At 38.6% G+C, this 27693-nt stretch overlaps 1 protein-coding gene across 11 annotated transcripts in view; it reads right to left on the bottom strand.

Annotated features, from left to right (window-relative positions):
- Positions 1–1241: 1241 nt before the first annotated feature.
- CYRIB (CYFIP related Rac1 interactor B) overlaps positions 1242–27693 on the bottom strand; it is a 147707-nt gene continuing 121255 nt past the window's right edge. For 10 of the 11 annotated variants that reach the window (XM_038555524.1, XM_038555519.1, XM_038555520.1 and 7 more), the window contains 9 exons: positions 26305–26426; positions 21540–21645; positions 15568–15704; positions 14418–14495; positions 12220–12336; positions 11250–11329; positions 9843–9969; positions 7751–7821; positions 1242–1986 (listed from right to left, as the gene is read on the bottom strand). In XM_038555524.1, coding sequence (XP_038411452.1) covers positions 1923–1986; positions 7751–7821; positions 9843–9969; positions 11250–11329; positions 12220–12336; positions 14418–14495; positions 15568–15704; positions 21540–21645; positions 26305–26426 — 902 coding nt within the window. In that variant the 3' untranslated portion in view covers positions 1242–1922. Of the gene's footprint in view, positions 1987–7750; positions 7822–9842; positions 9970–11249; positions 11330–12219; positions 12337–14417; positions 14496–15567; positions 15705–21539; positions 21646–26304; positions 26427–27693 lie in introns of those variants that run through there. The other variant, XM_038555526.1, reaches the window with a different exon arrangement.

Below are 27693 nucleotides of genomic sequence, written 5' to 3' on the forward strand. Positions count from 1 at the left end.
GTCCTCTCAGTAGTTGGTGCTAGAGACCAGAAGTCTGAAATCAAGGTTGTGGCAGGGCTGGTTCCTTCTGGAGACTCCCTACTTGTGGAGGGAGAACCTGTCCCATGATGCTCTCCCAGCTTCGGGTGACTGCCAGCCATCCTTGGTTCCGTGGCTTGCTGACGCACTGCTCCAATCTACCTTCATCTGCACATGGCCTTTTGCTGTGTCTGTTTCCCCTTCTTTTCTCCTATAAGGATCTGTCATTGGATTTAGGGCCTACTCTAATTCACGATGGTCTCATCTCCAGATCCTTAGTTTTATCTGCAAATACCCTTTTTCCAAATAAATCTGTATTTTCAGGTTCCAGGTAGACAAATCTTTTAGGGGGCCATTACTTAATTCATTACAATATGCTTTGAAGGTTAATGTTATCCTGAAGGCTTCATGAAGGTCTCAAAAAGCGAGAGCTACTGCTCATCAGATGGACATGAGAGAGGAAAGGGAGGGCAGGCTCGGGGACCAGAGGCGATCTAAACTGCAGGCCGCTGAGCCTGCCTGAAGAAGCACAAGGTATGCACTGGGAGAGCATGAGACGAAGGCCAAGCAGGTCAGCAGGAAATCCAAGGTGGCGGTGTGGGCATCACGATCCTGGCACTAGCACAACAGAAGGATTTGGTGGAAACCTCTGAGACTCTCTTCCACTTTAAATGCACTAGAGCTCGGACGGACACTAAGATACTCATCACATCACCAGCACAGCCGGACTAAACAACCTTTAAGCTGCTTCTCCCAATCAGGACATTTAGATGTTGCAACAAGGTTTTATGATCTTCAAATAACGAACACGCTAGTTTTTCACCACTAGTGTCAAGGCCTTTGGTTTCGAGCCTCGCTTACATGTCATCCCCTCCCGTGCTGAGGGTTGCTCTTCCTGCCACCCTCTTTGTTTCCTGTGACTACCCTCTCACTCCTGGGAACTGTGAGTCAGGCAAGTAGAGTTTTCCTCCTATTACTACAACCATGCAAGAGTAAATCAAGAGTAAAAGGCAAGTTAATAAAAAAATCACTGGTCTTACTGCATTTAGCAAGATTTTAAAAGCAATTAAAACTATCTACACAGACAATAATGAAGAAAAATACTATTAAAAAGAACCAGCTTTCCTCTACAGGAATGGGAAATTATGTGTTTATGCATTCCAGTAAAACAACATGGGGAGGGCATTAGAAGCCTCAAAACACACCAGTAAACCAAGCCACACTTAGAAAAATGAAAGCTGATTTTTATTTTATCATCAACAGCCATTCTTTAAACATGAACATGCATACGTAATATTCTACGCACACATCACAGTTTTTAACGTTAGTTAATAAAGGTTAAACACACAACATACATCCTTACAAAAAAAGTCAAATGCAAACTTAAAACTTTAAAACAAAAGTCTTACTAATTTAAAAAAAGTTTGTGTTGGGTACCATTTGTACAACACAGTTAATTTAAACATTTTCATTTTGGCTGCACATGAAAAAAGCGGCAGTAGAAAATAAAGTCATTGAGGGTTTTTAAATAGCAGAATAGGCAGTTTTGCCATGCAGGAGAAGCAATATTAAATATTAGTTTTCAAAAAAAATCCACATTTAAAAATATTTAGTTCAAGTCACAGAATTTTTCTCAGTAGAGACCCCAATGCAATGCATAATTAGCTGCCTTAGATGGCCCGTTTGAAGGGACAATATCCCTCCAGAGTATAACTTTACTGATTTTGGCACAGAAAAGAAGTCTTAAGAACGAGAACATGATTAAAAAAGAGGGAAGAGGAACAGAGGAAAGAAATAAAAAGCAAGAGTACATGAGATAGTAATTGCAATCACTAAAAACTGTGCATTCCCAGTCACTGCAGAATACTGTCTTCCGTCCACAGCAGGTGCGCACTCCACGACGGTTACTGCAGCATGGATTTGATTTGCTTGGAGGTAGTCTCATCATTCAAATGTTTTGTTGTGTACCTAAAAGTAAAAAAACAAAAACAAAAACAAACAGCAATTTTAGGGTATTTTTAAAAAGCCATTTTCTGCACTGGGTTCGAGAATTATTACAAGGTGGGCAAATAGGCACATTTTCTCTCAGAGTTGTGCCTTTGGTTTCCAGCTTCGGCTATGGTCAGGTTCTGCCTGCCTTAGCCTCCTGACCAGCTGTTAAACAGAAGATCCAGGAGCTGTGTAACTGAGTCACAGCTACCTTGATGAAATGATCTGACTAAATCCTAAAGGAAACACTTGGCTGCACCTGCTCACTCGGAGGAAAGCAGCCCTTACTCCATCCCGGGACTGACAAATTACAGCCGGGGCCAATCTAACCCAACAGCTGTTTCTGTATGGCTTGTGAGCGAAGTACATTTTTATCATTTTAAATGAATGGGGGAAAAAAAGCAAAAGAATATCTCATGTTAACATGGAAATTAATGAAATTCAAATTTCAGTGTTTTTATGAACACAGCCATACAGATTCACTAAAGTACTACCTATGGTCACCTTCTTGCTACAGCAGCAGAGTAGCTACGATAGAAACCATGTGGCCCCAAACCCTAAAATGTCTGTTTACTCTCTAGCCCTTTACAAAGAAGCAGGCTGACCTGTGTTCTAGTCCCAAACTGTCACATCCCCAAGTGCCTTGTTTCCAGGTAGGTGTGTTGTGCTATAAGCATGTAAACACGGGAATTGTGATGAGTCATCAGATTTATAAGACAATTCACCACATAGCCCAAGGTCAGTGAGCAAGGCCTGCTATGTCTGGCGCTGCTCCCAGAGCTTACCACCTGGTGAAGCAGGAAGACGGTATTACACTCATACTAGGGACAAAGGAGGAAAGTACTAGAAAGGCCCTTACAGACTGGAAAAGCCCAGCTCATGAGGACACCGCAGGCCACATCAAGGGGTTGGGAGGTTATTTTAAGCGCAATGAAAGCCAATGGAGGATACTAGGTAGGGCAGTGATATGGGATTTCATTTAGGTTCTGGAAGGCCTGCTCTTCTGTTGAAGAACCATAGGGAGCAGAGGAACAGCACAGGGACTAAACAGGGGGCTGTTCCAGGGTCCTCAGTGAGAGATGATCAAGGCCTGGACCAGATGAGCAGCAATGGAGACAGGTGCTCAGTGCTTGAATGCAGGACAATTCAGATGGAACCTAATGCTGCATCAGTTAATTTGGCTTATAAGAATTTCATATATAATCTTTAAGGAATATATCATCTCAAGCAAGGACACACAGATGGTCTTTGTGTCTTTAAGAAATTTAAACCCAATTCTTGTCAGTTTCATCTCAAATCAATTTAAAAATTGAAGAAAGGACCTGAAAACTCAAATCCTTGGAGAGGTAAAGACACAGACATGTACTTAATTAAATAGCTGATATATTCTCAACAGTTTTACGTAGAAGCCACTTCCAAATTGTTTACATATTACTGAAGAGACACCAGAGTGCCTGGCACGTGATAGGTGCTCAATCAGTATTTGCAGAAGGAAGATAAGAAAGTAAGCAGCCAGGCTGAAAAAACTATCCATACAGGAATATTTACATTAAGTGGCAGGTGATATAGCCAAGACTAAAGCCTTCTGTTTTATTTTCCAAGTGCAAAGAAAGTATATATAGCTGCACACGATTCTACCAATGTCAGGAAATAAAAATGTTTAACATTCCTCTCTTCATTTATGTTCTTCTCCCTTCCTTTATGCTCCTGGATAGGGGAGAGGGCCACATAACTGGCACACCAACACTTCTACGTAGAGTGGTTTTAAGTATCAGTACTCAGCAATGTTCGGTGACATTCCAGGAGTTGTAAGTGCTTTCCTCTCCACCAAACACAAGTTCTTGCTGCTTCTGCAGGACGTGATCATGCATTTCCAGCAGTTCTCACATGCTTCCCCCTGAATGGGGCCAACTGGGAGGCAGGCTTGTCACATCACCACATTTTTTTTTTTTTAAAAGATTTTATTCATTTATGAGAGACACACAGAGAAGCAGAGACACAGGTAGAGGAAGAAGCAGGCTCCATGTGGGGAGCCTGATGCGGGACTTGATCCCGGGACCTCAGGATCACGCCCTGGGCCGAAGGCAGTCCCCAAACTGCTGAGCCACCCAGGCATCCCACATCACCACATTCTTATCAAGAAATGGCCAGGAATTGGGGCGCCTTGGTGGCTCAGTTGGTTAAGCATCCGACTCTTTGATTTCAGCTCAAGTCATGATCTTAGAGTTTTGGGTTCGAGCCCTCTGTCAGGCTCTGCACTAGAAGTGGAGCCTGCTTGGGATTCTCCCTCTCCCTCTGCCCCCTTCCGATAAAGAAAGAAAGGGAAGAAAGAAAAGGAAGGGAGGTAGGAAGAGAAGGAGAGAAGCAGAGAGGGAGAGAGGGAGGGGGGGTGGCAAGCAGGCCAGAACACCTAATGTGTGAAAATCATATACGGATACGTATGGTATTATCTTACTTCGTATATAACAACAAAGTTCCTCACTGAGTGCATGACTTTTCTACTCAAGAAAAGCAACCTTTACTCTGAAATTTAGTAAAGCAAGCTGTTATCTAGCACAGAACCTTAACTCTCCACTCTGGCTTGCTCTCATATAATCGAGGCACTTGGTTCTATTTCTCCAACTGTAAAATGTAGGCATGACTTGCTGCTTTTCTATGATCACATACTGTAAGTTGGAGGCCCTTGTAATAACTACAGAGAAGAATTCAAAATAAACAGCATATATGTGTGCGCAATTAAAATTTTTTCATTATTAACTGTTGGCTCGGAGGAAAATGACATAGTGAGCACCTCTGGTAAAAAGCAGCTACTCAGAAAGTAATTCCACAAAAGTGTCTTCCATTTTGTGGAGGTGTAAATAGCAATTAACATTTGCACAGCACTTTTGGGATTATAAGATGTTTTTCAAATAGTATCTCCTTTGCTCTGAGTGAAGCATATTAGGGGCTAGGGTGGGTGTTTACATATAGAATGAGGTGCCTGAGCCCCGGCCCAGACCTGAGAGAGAGAGAGACTCTCTGGGGATGGGGATGGGGATGGGGACCTGGGAATCTGCATTTTTGCTTCCTTCTCAGTTACTCCAAACCACTGCAGGGTTCAATCACAAAGGAAACCTAAGGCTTAATGGTACAGCATCAAGCATATGGGATTTTAAGAATGAAATTCTGAATGTGAAAACAGATGCCAACATTTATTTGCTATGTGATCTATGAGTCTCTCAAGAGCTCACAGTAACTTTTTGGATGATGGAAACATCCCCAGCACCTCATATCCATCACCTACTTCTCAGAGCTGTGGTGCAGATTAAGTAAAGTCATACATATGAAACTGCATACAAACGCACAGTGATATAAAAATTTTACTAATTGTAACCACTACTATAAAGCATCAAGTGTACTGGTGAACCTTATAAACTTCCCGGGTGAAAAAATAAGAACCAGACACAACATGTTCACTATGTATAAAAACAGCTCAAGGGTTATTTCTGCAACAAAACCTTCATCTATTTTCCATTAGACATGTGAAAAGAAAACTGAAAAGAGGTGACTCTTGCCTCAATGGTGCTTTTCTTCCCCTGTTCCTCAAACACAGACCGGTGTGTGTGAGTCTTCAATCCCACCTCTCACTTAGAGCCACTGCCTGGTGCTGCCCTAGTTCTAGAGTAGAAAGACCTCACTACCTTTAAATTCTGAAAAACAAAAGCAAATTCTGAGCTTTTACTGTGCGGAGTACTGTCTCTTCATGGTAAAGGAAATAACAGTAGGCCCTCCTGGACATCAATTCCTTCTTCCTTTTCAAAGCAGGTTTCATGTCAGTGGCTGGCTTTGCAGAATCTACCCAGAAAGAAGGGTCTTGGGAGAAAAACTAGGCTGACTGGGATGGGACCCAGGGAATCTTCAGAAAGGGATTCACAATACTATGAATATGGATAAAACCAATGAGGTTTACATTGTAAAAATCTCCAGAGTAAAAAAATTCCTGAAAGTTTGTGGCTTCCATAGGCTTATGGTGCAAACAGTTTGACATCACGAGGCTTTTTACTGTTATATTACGGTCCTGAATCTTTCTAGTATTTGTTTAGAATTGACCGACCTTCTTTACCGAGGCAGTCATAGCTTATAGAGTACTTTCCATAATCCTAATAAAATCATTTGATGGTTCCATTCAGCTGAAGTGACACAGCACAGACTCTGCTTTATGATGTACCAAGTGTGACTAAGCATTCAAGAGGAGTAAGAACCTGTTTTGCTCATAAAACATGAAAAATTTAATACTGAATTGGAAATCATTTTTGTGTGTCATGTGAACTAAAGTGCACTGCAGTGAAAAGATGGCCTGCGACCTTAAAAAGTCTCTGTATTTCTGTGCTCATGCAATTTTGAGCATTTAAACACAAAATTATCAAGCAATGAGCAAACTGTCTTTTATGTTAGGGATATTATACTATAAATTAAATCTCTGTAATCAAGATGTTAGGATACGCTAAGATTTACATTTAAAAATATTCCAGCACTCAAGAGACTCCTGGCTAGCTCAGTGAGTAGAGCAGGAGACTCTTGATCTTGGGAGTTGTATGTTCAAGCCCCACACTGGGGAGGGAGGGAGGGAAGGAGGGAGGGAGGGAGGGAGGGAGGGAGGGAGGGAGGGAGGGAGGAAGAGAGAAAGAGAAAGAAAGAAAGAAAAAGAAAAGAAAAAGAAAGAGAATCCTGTCTTAAAAAAAAAGCCAGCATTTGTAGGAGCCACAGTAACTACATTAAGTCAGTCTAAGCTGAGGAAAGACAGCAAATAACAGCTTTATTTTCATTTTAAGAAATATACAAAAGTAATAAAGGTATCTGTGAAACTAGGAATGTAATTACACTATATTAAGGGAAAAGAACTAGTTGTAGAAGAGTTTGTATGGTACTGTATCTTGTAAAAAGTATCACAGATCTGTGACTATCTACAAGTGTAAAGAAAAAGCTGTACAAGACTATATACCAAAAGGTTAGTAGAGGTTTATTTCAAAATAGTGAGATTTTGTGATTTCCTTATTTTGCTTTAAATTTTCCTGTGTTTGCTGGATTTTATTTGCAATTAGCACGTTATACATTCATTAAAAAATTTAAAAACAGGGCACCTAGGTGGCTCAGTTGGTTAAGCTGCCTTTGGCTCAGTTCATGATCTCAGGGTCTTGGGATTGAGTCCCCCATCAGGCTCCCTGCTCAGTGGGGAGCCTACTTCTCCCTCTCCCTGATGCTCTCTCACTTTCTCAAAGAAATAAAATTTAAAAAAAAAATTAAAAAACAAACATCCCCGGACTCCTGGGTTGCTCAGCGGTTGAGCTTCTGCCTTTGGCTCAGGGCGTAGTCCTGGGGTCCTGGGATTGAGTCCCGCATCGGGCTCCCTGTGTGGAGCCCGCTTCTCCCTCTGCCTGTGTCTTTGCCTCTGTCTCTCATGAATAAATAAATAAAATCTTTAAAAAATAATAAACAAACACCCCAAGACAATCAAAAAAATGAAAGCCAAAATCTTTGGCAAAGAAATGAAACTGCTTTTTTCATCTGAGTCGCCCCTCCCATGCTCTCTTTATTGTAGAAATACTGTAACCAATATTTGAAAGCAGGATTACTAATAATGCAAAATGAGATCTTCATATTTCTAACATGAACATACATACTCATATTCTTTGTAATATTTGCATTTTGGAGCATTTTCTTACATATTTTTTTTCTATACATATGCACACGTACATATACATACCTGAGAGCATTGAGAAGACCTTCTACACTATTGGGAGGTTGGTCCTTAAGAACTTTGATACAACCTTTCATCTAAGAAGAAAAGGAAATAGAAAAGGTAAAAATGTTTGTTTTCTTAAATAACATTCATTATCTCAAAACAGTAGTACTTAAATTAGTACCACAACTATGGAACTCCTGAGCAATTACATTCTAGAAATGTTAAAATCATTATTCTTAGAAGGGAAACAACCTACCCAAATGTTATTTTCAGTTTCTCTATCAAACAAAACTTTTTAAGAACCGAACCAGTCAAACAGAAGCACCATGCACACTAATGAGAAAACTAAGGGTTGCTAAGGGAAGACTTCCCAGAAAAGGTGTGGAGCAGTTTATGGAAGGACTGAATGGACACGCTGCCAAGGAACAGAGGAGCCTTTCCAAGTAGACAAACATCTTGATCAAAATAAAGTTTTTCACACGCTGAGGACAGAATCTTGCAGGACTAAATGACTAGCACAGGGAAGTTTACAGAGGGCCTCACATGCCAGGAAGACTCAACTGTAACTAATGAGGCAGGGGCTGTTACGGGCTATAAAAAGGAAACAACTCAGTGAAGATGGTATGTAAGGACTATGAGGACTATGAAAAACAGAGCATAGCAGAACCAGCACAGGCTTGAGAGTGCCTGGGTGGCTCAATCAGTTAAGTGTCCTCCTCTTGATTGCAGCTCAGGTCATGGTCTTGGAATCCTGGGATGGAATTCCACACTGGGCTCCACGCTCAGTGTGGCATCTGCTTGGGAATTCTCTCTCCATCTACCCCTCTCCTCACTCTTATGCAGGTACTTTCACTAATTAACTAAATAAAATCTAAAAAACAAAACAAAACAAAACAAAACAAAAACACCTCAAAGAAAGAACACACAGGCTTTGGAAGCCATGGAGATGTGGGTTCAAAATCCTATTCTAACATTCTAGCAATTATACTTGTAATTTCCTTAAGTGTTAGATTTTCTGTTAGTATGGAGGAGATAACATCTACATCCTCAGAGTATTTTCAAAGGAAGTGGGGAAACAAGAATAAAATTCCTGACACATAGTAATCACTCAATAAATGTTCACTCATTTCTTTTCACAGAGGATGGACATGAATAAAGAAAGGTAGGGAGGCTGGCTAGCAATCAGGAATCTAGACACGAAATGCCAAGAACCTGAACTAACTCTATCAGGAAACTGCTTTATTCCTAATATAAACTTCTGTAGAGATAAGCAAAATAGAAGCCCAGACTAGGGCCACAAGTTATTATGATTGGGAGGGAGGAGAAAATCTATATTATATTGTCTTTCTTTCATTGGAGTACCTTTACTTTTTTTTTTTTTTTTTTTGAAAGATTCTATTTATTTGGGACACCTGGGTGGCTCAGTGGTTGAGCATCTACCTTCAGCTCAGGTTGTGATCCTGGGGTCCTGGGGTCCTGGGACTGAGTCCCACATCAGGCTCCCTACATGGAGCCTGCTTCTCCCTCTGCCAGTGTCTCTCATGAATAAAATCTTACAAAAAAAGAAGATTTTATTTATTTGAAAGAGAGACTCAGAGAGATCACAGAGTGAGAAGGAGAAGCAGACTCCCTGCCTGAGCAGGGAGCCCAACATGAGGCTGGATCCCAGAACCCTGAGATCATGACCTGAGCTGAAGGCAGACGCTTAACTGACTAAGCCACCCAGGTGCCCCCTCTACTGACTTTCTATTCTATATACATCTGGAAATAAGTCTTTTGTTTGAAATGGCCTTTGGTCAAAGAATGAAAGGAAATTTCTTATGTCTGATTTTTTAAATTTATATTGCAAAATAGGCAGAAGGACTGCTGAGGAGTACGAGGGACACAGAGGCATGTTAAAAGACTCCAGCTGTCCTACTCTACTCTACTACTCCACCCATATATGACTGTATAAAGTCCAACATAAGAGGCAACAGAAACCCACCATTATCAGAAACTATAATACTGAGAGGTCTGTGACAGAGTACAACCTGCAGCTCTTATAAATAAAATTAACGCTTATGATTTTCACTTATGCGAGTGGTTTGGAATTAAATAAAGCAATATAACTTACATCAATCTTTGATGTTTTGGCAAATGCTCCCACTGGATGTACATGGTCATAGAGTATTATGACACCCACCATTACCCTCAAGCAGAATGACACCGTCTCTTCATTTGTAAATCTGCTTCTGTATTCCCTGGAGGGTAGAAAATATGTGGATGGATGAGGCATAACTTAATGAGCTGATTCACCTTTCAGCTGGTGCTGAAAGATGTATCCTGTTGATCTCTAAAGGGAATACAAGCATTATAACCCCTCCCCCCTTTCTCCACAGTGAGATTCCTAGACAACTGAGGTAGGTGGAGCAGATATAATACGTATTCTGATCTCTGCATCCTCCTTAGTTTACCGTAACTCCTTCTGCTTGGCAGAGATGAGGCAAATCAGAGAAATCAAAGTAGCCCCAAAGTAGTTTCAGCACAGGTGCTTTGTAAAGGCTGTTCCCACCAATATGATGGGAAAAGCCACTAGCTTAATGGAGCAATAGGTTTGCTATTTAGAAGCTAACTTAATATAAGCATTTACATTATTGTATTTGGATTCTAATTTTACTAAAATTCACTCATACTCTTCTCTCATTTGGAAAAAGGGATAGAACTTTTGTCTATATATAAGGCAGTGTGACATAGCGGAAAGCACCTAGAACCAGGATGGAGCCATCCAGGCATATGTGTGGCCAATCGGCCACTGTGCATAAAAAAGCCCCTTGACTTCCCAGGACCTCACTCCTCTACTGGAAACAATAATGAAGAGCTGCCCTCCTACTTCATAAGGTTTTCCAGTAAGATGATGTGTATAATAGTGCTTTGGAAAATGAAAAGCTCCACAAAAACAAGTTACCTAATAAAACCATATGCTATTTAGGAATCCAGGAGGAATTCTTTCTGCCTGCTGATAAGAAAATCCAGCCAGACACCACTGTGGCATATATGACAAATGCGTTGAAAGTGAAGGGAAACCCAGAAGAGAATTCAGATTAGTGTCAACCAAAAAATAAATAGATAAATAAAATTAAGACTGTAAACTAACACTGAGAGAAAGGGACAAATAGAAGAGTAACTCTGTAGCCCTCTAGCAAAAAGACAAGGTGAGGTTCTTCACTGAAAAGGAGAGAATGCTGATGAGAAGCGTAATCAAAACAGCAAAGCTCTTCCCTATCTCCAATAAAAGCATCACAAAATTCCCCATTTAAAGCATCTAGTAAGTTTGTCTGACTGGTCTTAGGTACCTGAAAACCCACTGTACTTTCTACTTAACCAGAAGTTACATTAGCTTCAAACTATCTTCATATTGTTCATATATAAGCAATGGATACTTCAGATATATTTAATTTCTGCCTTCCAAATAAGACATATTCATATCTAAACAACTGTTTCCATAAGATTGTTAAAGTGAAAAAGATCAGCTAATACTCACGGTGTTTCGAGCATGACTCTGCATACACTAGCCATGGTGCTTAGACAATCTGTGGTATTTTCTATTGGTAAATTTTTATTCTGTAAAAGTATGTGGAGAAAAAAGTGAAAGTGATAGTTACTACTTTAGTATTATTTAAAACCTAGTATAAGGTGAAAAACTGACAACTTTAAAATTTGGTTCCTACTCCTCTAATTTTGTAAAAAATGTACTAGGTACATTCTAGGTACTGTTCTAAGCTCTCAAATATGGCTATGAGCAAGAGAACCAAGACCCTGCTCTCCTGAGAGTCACTTACCTTCCAGCTGAGTGGAAACAACCATTACATGCAGACAGGGCCTCACGGGCCATGAAGTATGGGGATTTTATTCCTTATACTGGGAAGTCACCAGAAACATTTTAAACAGAGAAAAGAAGGGCCTGTAGTTTTTACTTGGCTGCTCTTTGGAGAAAGGACTATAGTGGGGCAAGAGCAGAAGAAATAAGACCAGCAGGAAAATGAATACTGTCATCTAGGTGAGAGGACAGTGGGCCAATCCAGGGAGGCAGAGCAAAGAGAGAGGCTAAGTTTTCAGATTCAGGGTATATTTTGGAGGGAGAATCAATAACACTGACAGAGGAGATGTAAGAAGTGAAATAAAGAAAGGAATTCAAGATGATAACCCCTAAGTTAGCTTGCTTTTGCAGGGGTACTATTAATTAAGTAGGAAAAGACGAAGAAAGGGCAAGGTTGGGAGAAAACACCAAGACTTTGGTTTGGCCACAATACCACTTAAGTGTTGACTATGCATCCAAAGGGAAGCTGGATAGGCAGGTAGATGTGTACATGTGGGCCTTGGGGAAGGGACAGGAGTCCACCCACACACGCACAGGGATGGCAATGCCACAGGGCCTGCAGAGGTCACCAAGGCTGCAGACAGGAAGAAGAATCACAACATGAAGACTAGCTAGCTGTTCAGGCAACACTTACCTCTGATACAAATTTTGTCGTGGCATCACTTAAGGTTTTCAGCATTGGGGTTGCCTCAGCATAAAACAAAGACATTCGATTTGCCAATTCATTATTTACTTCATTTTCTCCTTCTGCCTGTGTGGAAAAAAAGAGCATGTAATATCAGTTCATAAATTGTTAAATATCATAACATTTATAAAAGAACCTAGGCAGAGTGCTTCTTTTGCTAATGCTTGTAAAATTACTCTAACAAATGCTCTTAAACTCTATTTTAGACCTTCTTGTGCAAATACTTAAATATTCTTTAAAAACGGGTTAAAAATGATATTAAGCAATTTTTCAGAAAGATGAACTTCCTTTCAAATACTATAAATGATATTAAGCAACTGAGTAAAACCTGGATGGCCTGCCTACTGTAACAAGGCTATGGAAGACAGGGAGATAAGGTCACTGCCCTGGCTGCCTTTTCAAGACCATGCAGGAACCCACAATAACATACTAAGACGTGATGACCAAAAAAGGAGGTGAGAGGGAAGACTATCAGACTGGAAGAAACTAAAGTGGACTCTGAAGACCCTGCGTTTGCAGGTGATGATGGGCAGGTAACCACAGCATTCCAACCATTTCAAGTGGCTTAGAGTGTAACCCAGTGTGTTCAGTGTCATAAGGGGCATGGGCCAGGGAACAATAAGGCTGGGAAGGAAGGCTGGGGTCAGGCTGCAAGTGTCTTAGCTTCCAGCTTAAGTTCATATTTTTCCTCTGCACGTAACAGGGGGCCCCCTGAACATGTTAGAAGAAAGGAACAACAATTAAGCTAATTTTCTAAAGCAAGTTGACTGATGGTGGTAGGCAGAGTGTGCCAAAAAAGAAAGAGATCATAGGTCAAAAAATGAATTCTGCTACAGAATGCCTGCCAGAGAGTGAATGAGGCTCTCAACTGGGACAGAAGAACTAAGATGGAAAGGGGTGAGTGAGGAAGAGAAAATATTTCACCTGACAACAGTTGGATGTACCTATAATTACTGAGGGCAAAAGACAGGGCAGTGGTGATTTAACAGTCTTTGGCCTTAAGGAGTAGCAGGATGGCTATACCAGAGGACTGACTGGGTGTTACGTGTTCTGTTTTGTTTTGATTTGATCTCATATGATTTTACACGGTGGCTCTGAAAAAGACATGGTAAGTTCAGCCTCACAGCAGGAACTGGTCTATGCAAAACCAAACTGATGTAAAATAACAGATGCTTCATGAAGAGAGATCCTTCTCCCTACCAAGCTCTGTCTTATAGCAGCCACTTCAGAAATATGGATTCAATGAAGAAAGGGGGGGAGGGGAAGAACAGTCTTTCCTTTGGCACTTTCTTATAGTACTTACCACTCCTTACACTTATGTAATCCTTCTTTATTAAACTATCTAGTTGAGGCTGTAAGGCTGATCCTAGAAATTTCCCTTTTTTCACACCAATTAGCACAAAGTAGTAGCACAAAGTACCTCAAAATCCCTAGAGAAAAAGAGAATGTTTTCTATTTAAGATTTTACTTATAGTATTTGACTCCCTGGAGGTAGAAAAGGGTGAAGACAAGGAGAAATCAAGGGCAATCAAGCCTAAATAAACTAGAAGTGCAGTTAAACAGCCAAGAACAGGCACAGAAGTGCTCATAGCCATGACTTTACTCTCTCCTCTTGCCAATATTAGTATCCCATTCCAGGCCAACTTTTCTCCAGGACTCTTCCATTCTAAGACTAGGGGGTCAAAAAACTCAAAACCATTAATTCACTAACTTTTGTATAATTAAAATAAGATTACACATGGGATGCCTGACCGGCTCAGCCAGGAGAGCGTGCAACTTTTGATCTCAAGGTTGTGAGTTTGAGCCCTGTGGGGGTGTAGAAATTACTTAAAAAAAAAAAAAAAAAAAAAGAAAAAGTAAAAGAAATTACTTAAAAACCCTTAAAAACATTAAAAAATAAATAAAATGAGAATACACAGGGAAATTTTGTAAGTATCAATGATAGCAATTTTATTCGAGGATCATCAGGACTAAAGGGACTCAGTGGAAGAACAGGCCAGCACTTTGTGTGGTCTATGATATCTTGCCCTTTCTCCTCACAGCTACAGCCCACAGTGGGTTACTGACTGTATCTGAATGGATGAGCACATGAACAACCAAACTAATGGCTATTATTACTATACCCCCGATTCAAAGCATTAACTTACTGGGACGTTATTAATCCTCATACGACTCAATGTTCTTCTATAATAGCTGAAATCGTTCTGTATGGCGGGATTTGTCATCTAAAGAAGACATTTATGAAAGAAAAATGTATTATGCACCCTAAATAACAGTGTAATGATAGTGTAAAAGTGAAAAATCTATTAGATACAGTTTTAACTAGTTAAGTAACACTTCCTACTTTGTAATACCATTTTAAGAACTAAAACTGGTATCAGCCAAGACAGCTTTTTGTATCTAAATTATATAACATTGTACTTAGTCCTTACTGAATATATAAACCATGTAGACTGTTTTACAGTCATGATTCATATACTTCCCCTTTTCAATAATTTTGGGTAATACACTCAAAGGTTTCTCAAAGGCCAATATTACCAAATAAACAAAAACAAGAAGAAAAAGGTAAGCATTTGTTTTTAATTATTACAATAAATTATGTGTATATGAAGGCAATCCTCAGACTAAAATTTTATATATAAATCCTTTGTACTCAAAGTATTAATAAAAGAGAACAATTTCCTGTTATGCAATCATAAAAGGCTGTAGTTAGGAATCCATCTCCTCCATTTATCAGACAAGGTCCCTAAGGTCTGGAAAGTCAAAGGACCTGCCTTATACCTAGTTACAGTGACAGAGCCTCAAGTGGATCAGGTCTCCTCATACAGAAGTTAGTACTTGTTTCTTTACCTTCAGTCCTTCTAACAAAGGGAGGATGGGTGTACAGGGAAATAGGAAGAGAGATAGAGAGATGAGGAAGAAGGAGGAAGGAAGGAGAGAAGGAAAGAAAGAGGGAGGGAGGAAGGATCTTAACATTTTTATATAAAGGGATCCTGAAAATAGGCTAGTGATGAGCAGAAAAGAAAAAATAATATTAGAAAAGGTCAATATTGTTCTAGAGATATTTAAAAAAATGAAGCTAAGTGAAGACTGAGTATTGGGTAATTTGCTATTTATTTTCTACGCACGAAATATATCAAAAGACCTGTTATAACATTTAAATCTAGTTTTCCATGTTTCACTTAGGACCCACAAATACCATGAAAACACACTTTGACAAAGTCACCAGGCATTTCCTACAATGCTCACTGAAAGGCTCACAATGCCCATGCACTCAGGGGCAGCACAAAGTCCTACCTTGAGCTCGTCGAACCGGAGTGTGAAATGAAGGATCTCTGCAAACTGTTTGGCAAGAGCCTGCTCTCGCTCTAGATGCTGCGTGGGAGAGTATGGGGTACTTGTCAAGGCTCCCAGAAGACCTCTTAGTGCTGCTTCTAAAGAAAGGAAGATTAAAATGTTAAGCTGTATCTCCCTGATTTTTGTTTATTAAAAAGCGAGCTATTTATAAACGTTATGATTTTAATTCCCATAGAAATAAAGTCTCTTCAAAAGTTGTATTATCTAAATACAATCACTGAAATTGAATAGCGTTTAACAGAATAAAAGCCTTAAAGAAACCAATTCGGTTTTATAATTCCATAAACCCCAAATCAAAATAACGCAGAATGTAAACCTGAATTAAACACCAGGATCAGCACTGTGCTGATTTTTATGAACTGGTAAGGGTTACCTACAGCTGAGTTAACTTCTTCAGTGGCATCATGTCCACACAGTCAAATCTCTACATGGCTGGGAATGAATTACCAACTTCTCATATTTTGAATATGTTGCTTATTTATAAACACAAATTGCTTTTGTTCAAATACTAAAGGAAACAAAGTATTTGGCTTAAATTATTAGCTTCCTGAATGTCTGAGAACTTGGCATCTTAGAATCACGATATAAATATTCTCTAATTCGTTATATAAGATGATCCCTTCGAAATAATTGCTCTTTTTGGAATGTTAGACTAACATATACCGTGTTTTTTTTTTTTTTTTAGATTTTAGTTATTTTTTATTAATGAGAGACAGAGAGAGAGAGGCAGAGATACAGGCAGAGAGAGAGAAGCAGGCTCCATGCAGGGAGCCTGATGCAGGACTTGATCCCGGTCTCCAAGATCATGCCCTGGGCTGAAGGCAGGCGCCAAACCACTGAGCCACCCAGGTGACCCTACTGTGTTTTTTAAAAATGGAAATATTGGTGAAAGGGACCATAAGGAAAGGTGGGGGGAATCTGAGCAGGGAAAAATTAGAGAGGAAGACCAACCATGAGAGACTCTGGGAAACAGACAAACAGTTGCAGAAGGGGAGGTGGGTGGAAGGATGGGGTAATTGGGTGATGAGCATTAAGGAAGGCACATGATGCAATGAGCACTAGGTGTTATACTGTATGTTGGCAAATTGAATTTAAGTAAAATTTTAAAATGTATATATAAAATATAAGTGGAAATACTGATATTTCACTTAAAAAATAAATATCAAACTGGGATCCCTGGGTGGCGCAGTGGTTTGGCGCCTGCCTTTGGCCCAGGGCGCGATCCTGGAGACCCAGGATCGAATCCCACGTCGGGCTCCTGGTGCATGGAGCCTGCTTCTCCCTCTGCCTATGTCTCTGCCTCTCTCTCTCTCTCTCTCTCTCTCTCTGTGTGACTATCATAAATAAATAAAATTAAAAAATAAAAATAAAAAATAAATAAATATCAAACTAATTCACAGATTTTAGAATCTTGAATTCTAAAAATGCCAGATTCTTTTCAGAGAAAACAATTTATAATAGTAGATGGTGATCTGACACTAATGAATAAATGTCAGATTATTGAGTAAACAATAAATTTATGTCAGATCATCAATCCTTAACTTAAAAAAAAATACTAGCTCTACTATTTATGAAGACCCTACCATGAACTAACATCCCTGCTGTGCACATGACCTCGTCTTTTATGTAACTTTTACCACTGACTCATATATAAGCATTACAGATGGGTACATACCAAGTTTCAAAGAGTTAGACCCCCAAGGGTATAGCTAATAAATTCAAGATGTTTCTGACTCTGCAGTCCTACTCTTTCCACCATAATACACAATAAACTGTCTCTCAAATATAGCAACATTCTACCTAGTGTTCTGTAACCTTAAAAAACGTGAATCTAGGGATTACTACATAGTAGGTATTTCTTATATGTCTAACATGTATTAGTACTGAACTAGACACTACACAGATGTTATTTGTCATCTACACAGTAACTTCAAATGACAGTTCTTTTTTCCATAGCAAGTCAGGAAATGTACTGATTGTCTACTATGTGCCAGGTACTGGGGAACAGAAATGAAAGCCAACATATTCCCTAGGCCTACCTGGAGCGTGACTACACAGAGAAGAGAAGGACAAATTATTACAGTTTAACATACGTTAAGAAGTACACGATAGAATGGAAAGATATAAAAAGAGAACCTCACCTAGTTGAAGGCTCAGGAAAAAGCCCTCTAAGTAAGTGACATTTGGGCTGAAAGTGAAGTGTACACTAAGGATGAGCAAGAGGGCAGTGAGCCAGATCCTGAGCTGAGAGGAGCAGGACATAGCAGAGGAACTGCAAGAAGACCAACATAAGTAGAACAGAGATGCAAGGAGAGTAACCCAAGACTAGCACAATATGCATATAATTTATGTTCCATACCAAGTGTTCTGGTCTTGTCATTCTAATTCCCCTGGAGAAACTACTTAAGCATAATAGATTAATGTTTATGAAAACTCCACTTCATCTGCTATGTGTAGGATGGATTACAGGAGGACGGACGGATGGCATATAGAAGTATAAGAGTGGATATGAAAGTCAATTAAGAGGAAAAGTACATTTTAGCTATTTTGAAAAATGGTTTATTCATCTCAAGATTCATTCCATTTGTCAGTATTGATGTAAGTGCAAAGCAAAGTCTGAGAGAGAGGAGAATAGTAAAAACCATTCAACACACACGTGTGCGCATCCACACCCCAATACTGTTACAGGCTGTTGTAGAAAAAAAGAAAGTTGCGTTTTCTAGATTTATCAAGTCTCAGGGTTAATGTAACATTTGCAGTGCTCTAAAACTTTGGGGGATGGCACAGCCCCTCCCCTGTGGAGTGCAGTCCAGTCACTTGGCTCAGGTGGGATAGCTGGTAACCATGTTGGAAGACTTCAGTTCCTGAATGGCTGGAGCCCTCAATGGCAAATCTATGGAAAAAGGTCATCTAAAAACAAGGACACTGATTATCTGACTTTGAGGCACCTGCATCAGCCTCTCATCTTGGGAACTTCTCTGGATACAAAACAGTCCTACTGGTCTAGAATAGAATGGCCTGTGTCAAGAAAGGAATCAGAGACAGAAGATCCCAGAAGGTGGCTCAGGTCTCTGGCTGAGTCGGAAAGAAAGAGAGGTCAAAGAAGAGATGATATAAGGACTGTGGTCTTACTGATGGAGCTCCTAAAACAAAATCATGTGATTAGGGTTCTTAGGAAAGATAGGTGACATGAAGAAATTAACAGGCTACTAAACTCTAAATTCTAGAAGAAATTAGCTGATAGATGAGTGCACAAAATTGCAAGGAAAAGACCAACTGGGAGAAATAATAAAGACAGATTAGGCTACAAAGTAGAATAAGGGAAAACAACTGGATGCCTAGGAAGAGGAAGTCCCTGTGGAAAGTGCTCCTTTTTTAAAAAAAATTTATTCATTTATTCATGAGAGACAGAGAGAGAGAGAGAGACAGAGACAGAGACAGAGAGAGAGAGAGAGAGAGGCAGAGACACAGGCAGAGGGAGAAGCAGGCCCCATGGCAGGGAGCCTGACATGGGATTCGATCCCAGGTCTCCAGGATCAGGCCCTGGGCTGAAGGTAGTGCTAAACCGGTGAGCCACCCAGGCTGCCCAAAAGTGCTCCTTTAGTACAGGAGAAACACCAAGAAAAGCCAAAGGAGTCTGTTTACTCTCTGATCATACAACCTTCAATGAGGTGCCTCAACTCAGAAAGCCTCGGGCTGAAACAAGTACAGGAACTATCCCAGGCCAGCAACGTTAACCTTGTCGACAAAGGTCACTGTGTCTTCCAAATTAGTCAAGAGATTCCTTCCCTGTGTCTCTATAAATATGCAAACTGGCAAGGGATCAGGATCTCTCTTCTGGGGTACACACCACTGTATATCTGTGATGCTGAAGCCAAGCAACTCTCTTCTTGGGACTGCAAGATTCTGAATGATCACATGTATCTTGACAGCTGGCGCTTTATGGGCTATTTGTAATGTTTATCCTCACCTGTGGCTCAAGTAGGAAGAGGAGAGAGGAGGTTTAGTGGATATAAACCAGATGGTTCACCAGACTCAGGTCCAGAAAGGATACTGAAGCTCATGTGGTCAAGACCACACAACCAATACTTAGCAAACAGCAGATTTTAAATAGGAAGCTATGCCTCCAAAGCCCAAAGTCCATTATTATTGCTTCTCCTAAATACCCAATACATATTTGATACAGCAGATGTGTTTAACCATTAATTCATCCCTCACTCACTCAAGAGACAAAGAGTTTCTATCATATGTAAACAAAGATGTGCTTCTGTCAACAAGGAAACTGGAAACATTACTAACCAGGTTACTGGCAAAGAGATGTAAACTGTCCTATGTTAAATTTGTACTTTGCTCATAACTTTACAGAGAAGTCGCTAGAGTTAATCAAAGATCCAGGCTCTGACAGGATGTATGAAAGATGACAGCTTCTTGCTATTACCTATGTTACAAATACCATTCTGCCGAAATGGAACACATACCACTAGCCTGATTTAATTCCGATAGTTAAAACATAAGAAAACATGGAAGCCTAACTGGTTCAGCCTAGTTTACAATTATTCTTTTAAAGTAGCGAATGCTAAGAGACTAAGATGAGCCTCAGGAGGCCTGAGCACCATCTAAAGACATATAACTTCAAAGGCAGCTAGAAACTAGCAGTGCAAGAAACACTCTAAAGATGAAGGAGTAAAGATAACCACAATTAGAAGACCTCAATGAGGTCAATGAGGTCACAAAACTATAGACCTATAGATCAAGTATAGATACTTGATCAAAAAGGCTGGCAGCGTGAAAGAACTGTTGCGCTTGAGAAAAGAAGTTATAATTCTTATTTCTAGTAAGAAAAGTTATACCAACACTTCTATCTCAACAATCTGTACCTTTAACAGTCTGTACTTCATCTAAGGAAAAACAGCAGTTCTCTCAGTTTTTAAAAAACCTAGGCATTAAAAAGAAAAAAAAAAAAAATGAACCCAGCTTTCAAGCAGGCTGCAGACCAAGTGGCCCAAGTAGCTGATATGAAGGTATAGACAGCCAGATATAAAAAACTAGGAAGTGATAGGGACCTGCTGGACACTGGAAAGCACAAGCCCTATGGTAGTGCAAAGAAATGCTTTGCCACAGAGATCGCTAAAGCCAACTGAGATGCTGCTGACTGACCAATCACTGCCTAAGCTACTGATTTTTCCCAAGCATCTAGAGACTTAGAAACAGCAACAACAAGATACAGAACCCAAATAATTACCCATTTTTAAAACTTGGCAACTTCCATCTTTCAAATGACTCCAGGGACTAATTGCCTAAATCTCACCTGCTCTGCCTCCTTCTTTTCCAATAAAGGGAATTCCAATTTTGCTTACTCACTGTATGGAAGGCACAACGCTGATCTCTGAAGAATTTTTCCCATACTAGGGAAAAAGCAAATGATTTCGAATGCTTTTTATTTTAATAACTCCCTAAATACCTGTGGGCACATCATCAACTTGCTATTTCTCTTGTACTATTTTAGATACACGAACTGACTGTAATCAGTAATGATCTTTAAGAATACAAGAATCTAAATAGCCCAAGGGCCTGAGGACTAGTTATCACATATGGGACAGGATTTGCTGTAGAGATGGAGAGAAATTCTACCAAGTGGTTTCTCATACTAGGATCTTTTAGGCTACAAAAAAAGAAATCAGTCATTTCCTTGTGGAAGATATAATTTTTTTGGGAGAAATGATCTAAAGAAATTAAAGACCTGGGTTGATAGGGATGGTAAGATTATGCTGTAATCTTACAGTCTAACAAGACTGCTGTACCTATGTAGCATACAAATTTAGCAAGGTGAACACAAAATATTCTATATTAATTCCTTATCAATATATGTCTTTTTCACTAGGGAAGTCATAATTACAAAACTTTCAACTTACCTAACCTCTGAGAAAATTCATAAAATGTCTTTAATTTGCCTACTAGTGGGACAACTGCACCCCAAGCCTTCTCTTGCAACTTCTCATCTGCTGGATGCTGGATTGCCTTCAAAATCCAAAGAATAAAAAGAGTTAGAGTTTTCAAAATCAAAACAGTATTATTTTTACATTAAAATATAGGTTTCAGCAAACATAGGAAACCCTGGTATACTCAATAAAATATGACCAGTCTTTCAAATCATTAGGCAATCTTTTGTGAATATAGAGGGTCACTCCCAAAGAGATGTATTTTCTTGCTTTCATCTTTCATTTGTTTAATCTTTTATGGAACTTAATGCTTTTTTCAACAATCTGGCTTGGTTTCTCTAACATCTTCAAACAAGCTAAACATGCTATTTGAAAGCTGAAACTCGTAACCAAGATGGGGAGAGCATATGGGGGTCCTTATAAACATTATCAGGAGGTTATTGACATGTTTAGATTTTCTCAAGGCATTAGTACTCTGACTCTATCCACCTCAAACTGAAAAACAAGAGAGCAAAATAAAATTGAAACCAGATAGATTTAGGGAATGCTTTGATAAATAAGCTACAAACTAAACAAATGGGCTATATATTACTTACATAATGTGCCTTACAAAAGCTTGCCACTATATGCAAATTTTCTTGATTTTTTTATATAAAATCATTTTTTTAAAAACCTTTTAAATCTTTTTAAAAGATTGTATTAATTTATTTGAGAAAGAGAGAGAGCATGAGGAGGGGAAGTGGCAGAGGGAGAAGCAGACTGGGAGGGAGCCCAATGTGGGGCTGAGATCATGGCCTGAGCCCAAGTCCAATGCTCAACCAACTGAACCACACCCAGGCACCCTTATATAAAACATTTTAAAATGATGTTCAAACACAACAGAATTCTGAGGTGAATCGCATTTATGTGGCTACCTAGAATTTTAAAGAAAACCTGACATTACATATAACACTCCTTCTTTCACATGAATACAAATATTTCAAAGGGACTGTGATACTATCCTGACATACACAAAAGTGTTCTTTTAGCCTCAAGCCCCATCTCAGCAATGTTTTTTTTTTAAATGTTTTATTTTTTAGCAATGTTTAATATCAAGTAGTAAAAATCTATTTATTATTCAGGAAATAGATGAAAATTAAAATTTTCTGTTCTGTTCCTGAGAATCATATTCAACTTTTCTTACAAGGATCTAAAAATTATTTTCGGGACACCTGGGTGGCTCAGCAGTTTAGCACCTGCCTTCAGCCCAGGGTGTGATCCTGAAGTCCCAGGATCGAGTCCCATGTTGGGCTCCCTGCATGGAGCCTGCTTCTCCCTCTCTCTTTCTGTGTCTCTCATGAATAAATAAAATCTAAATAAATAAATAAATAAATATTTTTCAAAGTATCAACTCATTCTCATAATATCAAAATGCTCTAGCAAACATTACCCACTTTCACAACTGAGTTAACTACTTCCCTAACCCTGCCCTGCCTCGATTTAGAACTGAGACATTGGTTTTCCTTTTATGACAACATGTTATGGTTCTCACTCTAATTCCTTCTCCTTTCACATCAGTTACACTGTGTTAGGCAACATTTTTGGTATAGCACCCAGCACACCCCAACATGCAGAAGGGCACTTAATACATGTCAACAGTGAGAGTGTCGTGGAGCAGATATGGTAACTCATTTTCAAAAATATTAACCCTGTACAGATATATCAAACAGTAGTGAGGAATTTTTATTTCCCTGACTAGTGGTTCATCCTAGAGAATAAGCTTTATTTAATAGATTCTGTATTAAAACACTATTTAAAAAATATGTAATTCCACATCTTAACCATAGGTTTTCACATTTACCTTCCTCTCGAATGATAGTTTTTCTGAGAATATTTTCTAAAATGTAAGCCAATACAAGAGTACAAAGAATTCTATAAATCTTATTTTACACACTGCCAAAGTGACCTCCAAAAAGGCAATCATTTTATAATAGAACTTGCATTAAGACAACCAGTTCCTAAAAAAAAAAAGACTACCTGTTCCTTCATAAAGCACCCAATAACTGAGCTTTTAACAATGTATTATCATATATAACTGCATGTCAGTGATGTGCACTTATTAGTAAATCTGAACAGTTTTTTCTATTGTCTGTGTTTTTCCATAGGTAGAATGGTTGTTCTACCAAGTTTATTGGTCTTCATATTGACAGTTACTGCAGTTACAGCTGTTCTTTGTATATTTGTATATAATCAGTTTTTATTTGTACCTTCCTTTCTTGTTTTCCTATTATTCAGAAATTTTTTACAGAGTTAAACCCAAACATCAATATGCACTCCTCAGTGAAAATTTCTTCAAATGCTTGAATAGTTACACACTTCATCTACAGAAGACACAAATGTGGTTTTAAGAGTTTTCTAGCTTACATATTTTTTATCTATTTTATTTACCTAATTTCTCTGTCTTTAATTCTTTTACCAAAGAATTAATGAAGGTACCTTTATAATAAGTCTCAAAGCCTGGTCAGGTGAATCTCTTCCCATCTCTTGTGATTCTCCCCTTTCCTTTTAGTGTTGTTCTTCAGTGTTATTTTCCTATATAAACTTTAACTTTGTGACATTTATTTACTTTCCCGCCTGATCAATCATGAATGCCACAAGCACACTTGCACCAAATGTGGCTACAGCACTAAATTGGGTGATCAGAGTATCCAAGGACAACTCCAACCTTTGGTCATTGCGTCTAAAGTTTCTGGTTTCACAGCTGAGTCCTCTTAATGACTTCCTATGTAAGCTTTTCCATCATTTTCCCCTCTTTTGGAAGATGATAACTGCATTCAATTAAGTCAATATACACATTTCATTAAGTCAGTATAAAAACTCTGCAGTGAGCCTTCCCACACAGAAGCAGAGTAACCCTTCACTTGGTTAAGTTAAAAAAAAAAAAAAATCCTAAAGGCTCTAACCTTAAAAATAGGTAATAGTCTATAGCTCTACAGTGAATGAGATGTTTTTTCTTTATTGTTTATGGGAGACAACTATAAAAAACTGATCAGAATTCAATTATAAAATAAATTTTAAAAGAAACGATATAAAACTGAATTAAGAATAGTATTAATGATAATCAATATGGAAACACCAAACATAACAAATTGTGAATTGTTGTGACCTATAAGGAAATAATTCATTAATTAGTTAATTAAGGTCTTGTCTAATCATTTAAACCTTCCATTTCCACAAATTTTTGATTTTTTGAAATATGTTTAAACGTTCAGGACTTGAATTTTACAGAAATGATTACATGCCTTCATTTACTAAAATCTTAAGGTTTCACTTAAACTAATGATATTGGCAAGATTCATCTAAGCTCTTCTATTTACTTCTGCAACAGTTACTAATTGCTTCCTAAACACTGTTTTAGGTGCTGATGACACACAAATTAGTAAGAAACCAGGGTTATGCTCCTCAAGCTGTAGGTGGTGGTGGAGTTATCAACATTAAATTTCAGAAATTTTTAAAAAAAGCGATGGTTACCATAAAAGAAATGTGTACAAAGTACTGGGGCAACAGAGTAAGGGGGAATTAATTACTGGGATGTAAAGGAAGGAAAGTATATGTGCAAGACATTCAGGGAACAAACAGTCCAGAGCAGGAGAGGTAAAAAATGGAATGCATGTTATCTATAATTTCCCTCAGCTAATGATATTACCAGTGGCTAATCTAAACCAGAAACCCTGGAATCATTTAACTCCCCTTCTCCCTTATATTAAACATTCAGTCAATCACCAAAACCTGTGACCCCTTAGTCCAAAACTAAATCGTCCTGAATCATCTGATGCCTACACTTAATTCTGGCTTCACTAACACTCCGTATGTCATTAGAGGAATGGAGCTGGATGGATATGGACTGTAAACCCAACACTTTGACAACCTCTGCACTGTTATACACATAATAAAAGAAGCATAAGGGGAGGGGGATTGAAGAAACACGGCAATGACCTTAAGAAATACAGTGATGAGAAAGAGATAAGGTCCAGAGGCTGGGTGTTTCTTTTGGTGGTAGAGGCCACCGGAGTATATTCTGATGGGAAGAAGTCAACAGAAGAAAAAACACAGAAGATGTAATTAAGAGAAGAAATAATTAAAAGAGTAAAGTTTCAGAGGAAGATGCAGAACAAAGGTAAAGAAATTAGTCTTGATAACAAGTAGAGACACAGCTTCTTCTGAAAAAGAGAAGAAGTGGAATAAGAGATGGACAGAAGCCTGGACAAGTTCAGAGGCTCATGACAAGAGAATTGAGGCGACCACACCAAATATTTGCTCCATGGTATAAAGTCATCAGACAGAGTCGGGGGGAGTCCAGACCACAAGGATGACAACAGCCTTCTCCCAGAAGCACAGGAGGAGTGGAAAAAAAGAGTAGCAGGACAAAAGGCCACAAAAAGTTACATTCTCTCTTCCTCTCCAAAAGTATAAAGAAGTATAAAAAGTATAAATAGTTCCCCATGGATACTGTAAATTTCAGGTGTAAGAGCAACCAAAAAATAAATTTTTCTTTAACATACATAAATTGCATATTCACAGAACAGTTTTCCTTTTATCCTTGAATCACTACAACCACTTTTGAAACAATGCAAATGATCATTCTTTAAATATAATACTTAATATGCAATAGAGAATTCAAAAGTATGTACAAAGAGATTAAGAAGAAGAAGGATGCAGTGAATTTTAGTCTGTTGGAAAATGTTTAAACATGCTTTACCTCTCGTATTTCATGGCCAGCTCCTCTATATGATTGCAAATCCTCCAAGATACCTTCTGCATCTTTTAATACTACATTCACCTGATTATAAATTTCCTTCTCAGACTCTGTAGGCTGGGCATCTAAATAGCAGGAAAGCACAAAAAAAATTTACAGTCACATGATTTTTTTTTTTTTTTAGTACACATATAACTCTAAACAATGAACAATCTCAATTTCTAAAGATGGCTAACATTTTATTCAATGTTAACTTTACACTTCTTAGAAAACAGAAAAGATTCATAATTTTTCCATTACTTCTACATCTGAAAAGCTAGCCTCATGTTTGTAAATATCACAAAGAAGCAAGGGACCCTCCAACATGACTATTTATCTTAAGTTATAAGTCATGACTAGGTATATTAAATGAACTTCAGAATTGTGAATTCAAAATTTAAATTGTGGTAGTGTTAACAATCAATTTTACTACTCTAGTAATCATTATCAGCAATGAATGTATATGCATGAGTAGTGATTTTTGTAATGCAAGAGAAATGGAAAGCCTACCTTGTTCATCTACGGTTTAAGACTGAGACTACTTTATTTTCCTATAAAGTTCATTTTAATGACCTGAGTTTCAATATAAAATAAATTAAAAACTATTTTAAAAGAATAGTTGTTAGATGCTCCCTTTTTCTAGGGATCACTTTAAATTCTGTGCCAACTGAACTTCTCTGCTGATGAGCACATGGACAAGACTCCTGTGCAGAGGAGTTAAAATTATGACACTGCTTCAGAACAGTGAGGCAGGCTGCTGAAAAACAGATACTTTCAGCTATAATACTGTCACTGAAATTTTGAAATACTAAAGCAAAAACAGGCTCCCCACATACTTGGGGTTGAGTGAGAGAAAAATGAGGGGAAAATTATAGTCATAAGAAACGTAATCAGGAATACAAACATATGGGCATTTCCACCACCTGTAGTGTTAGCCACAGAGCATATGCTAATAGATGACTAAATCTGGATTTCTCTCTCCTAAACTCAGGGTAACAGAAATTCTGTTTTTAATAACTTGGTCATTTGTTTTTCTAAGGATAAATCTTTTTTTTTTTTAATTTAATACAATTCTTTTTTCCCTTGGATAAAAATGGGCAATCTGTGTGAAACGGGGTTTTTCATAAATCTTTCCAATTACACCACACTCGGTGCTACAGATAAATTGCTACAGCAATAAGGCACTAAAAATGATAAATATTTCGATTATCATAATGTTTTAGAAAGAATTGTGTTGGCTGAATTCCTCCACAAAAATTTTTCTTGGACAGGGGAGGCAGATCAAACTGATAGTATGAATTGAGAACATTTCTGACAAATCCCTTTGTCTAGCAATCATATAAGACTAGTACT

The sequence above is a fragment of the Canis lupus genome, chromosome 13 (assembly GCF_011100685.1).
Source record: "Canis lupus familiaris isolate Mischka breed German Shepherd chromosome 13, alternate assembly UU_Cfam_GSD_1.0, whole genome shotgun sequence".
Taxonomy (NCBI): Eukaryota; Metazoa; Chordata; class Mammalia; order Carnivora; family Canidae; genus Canis; species Canis lupus.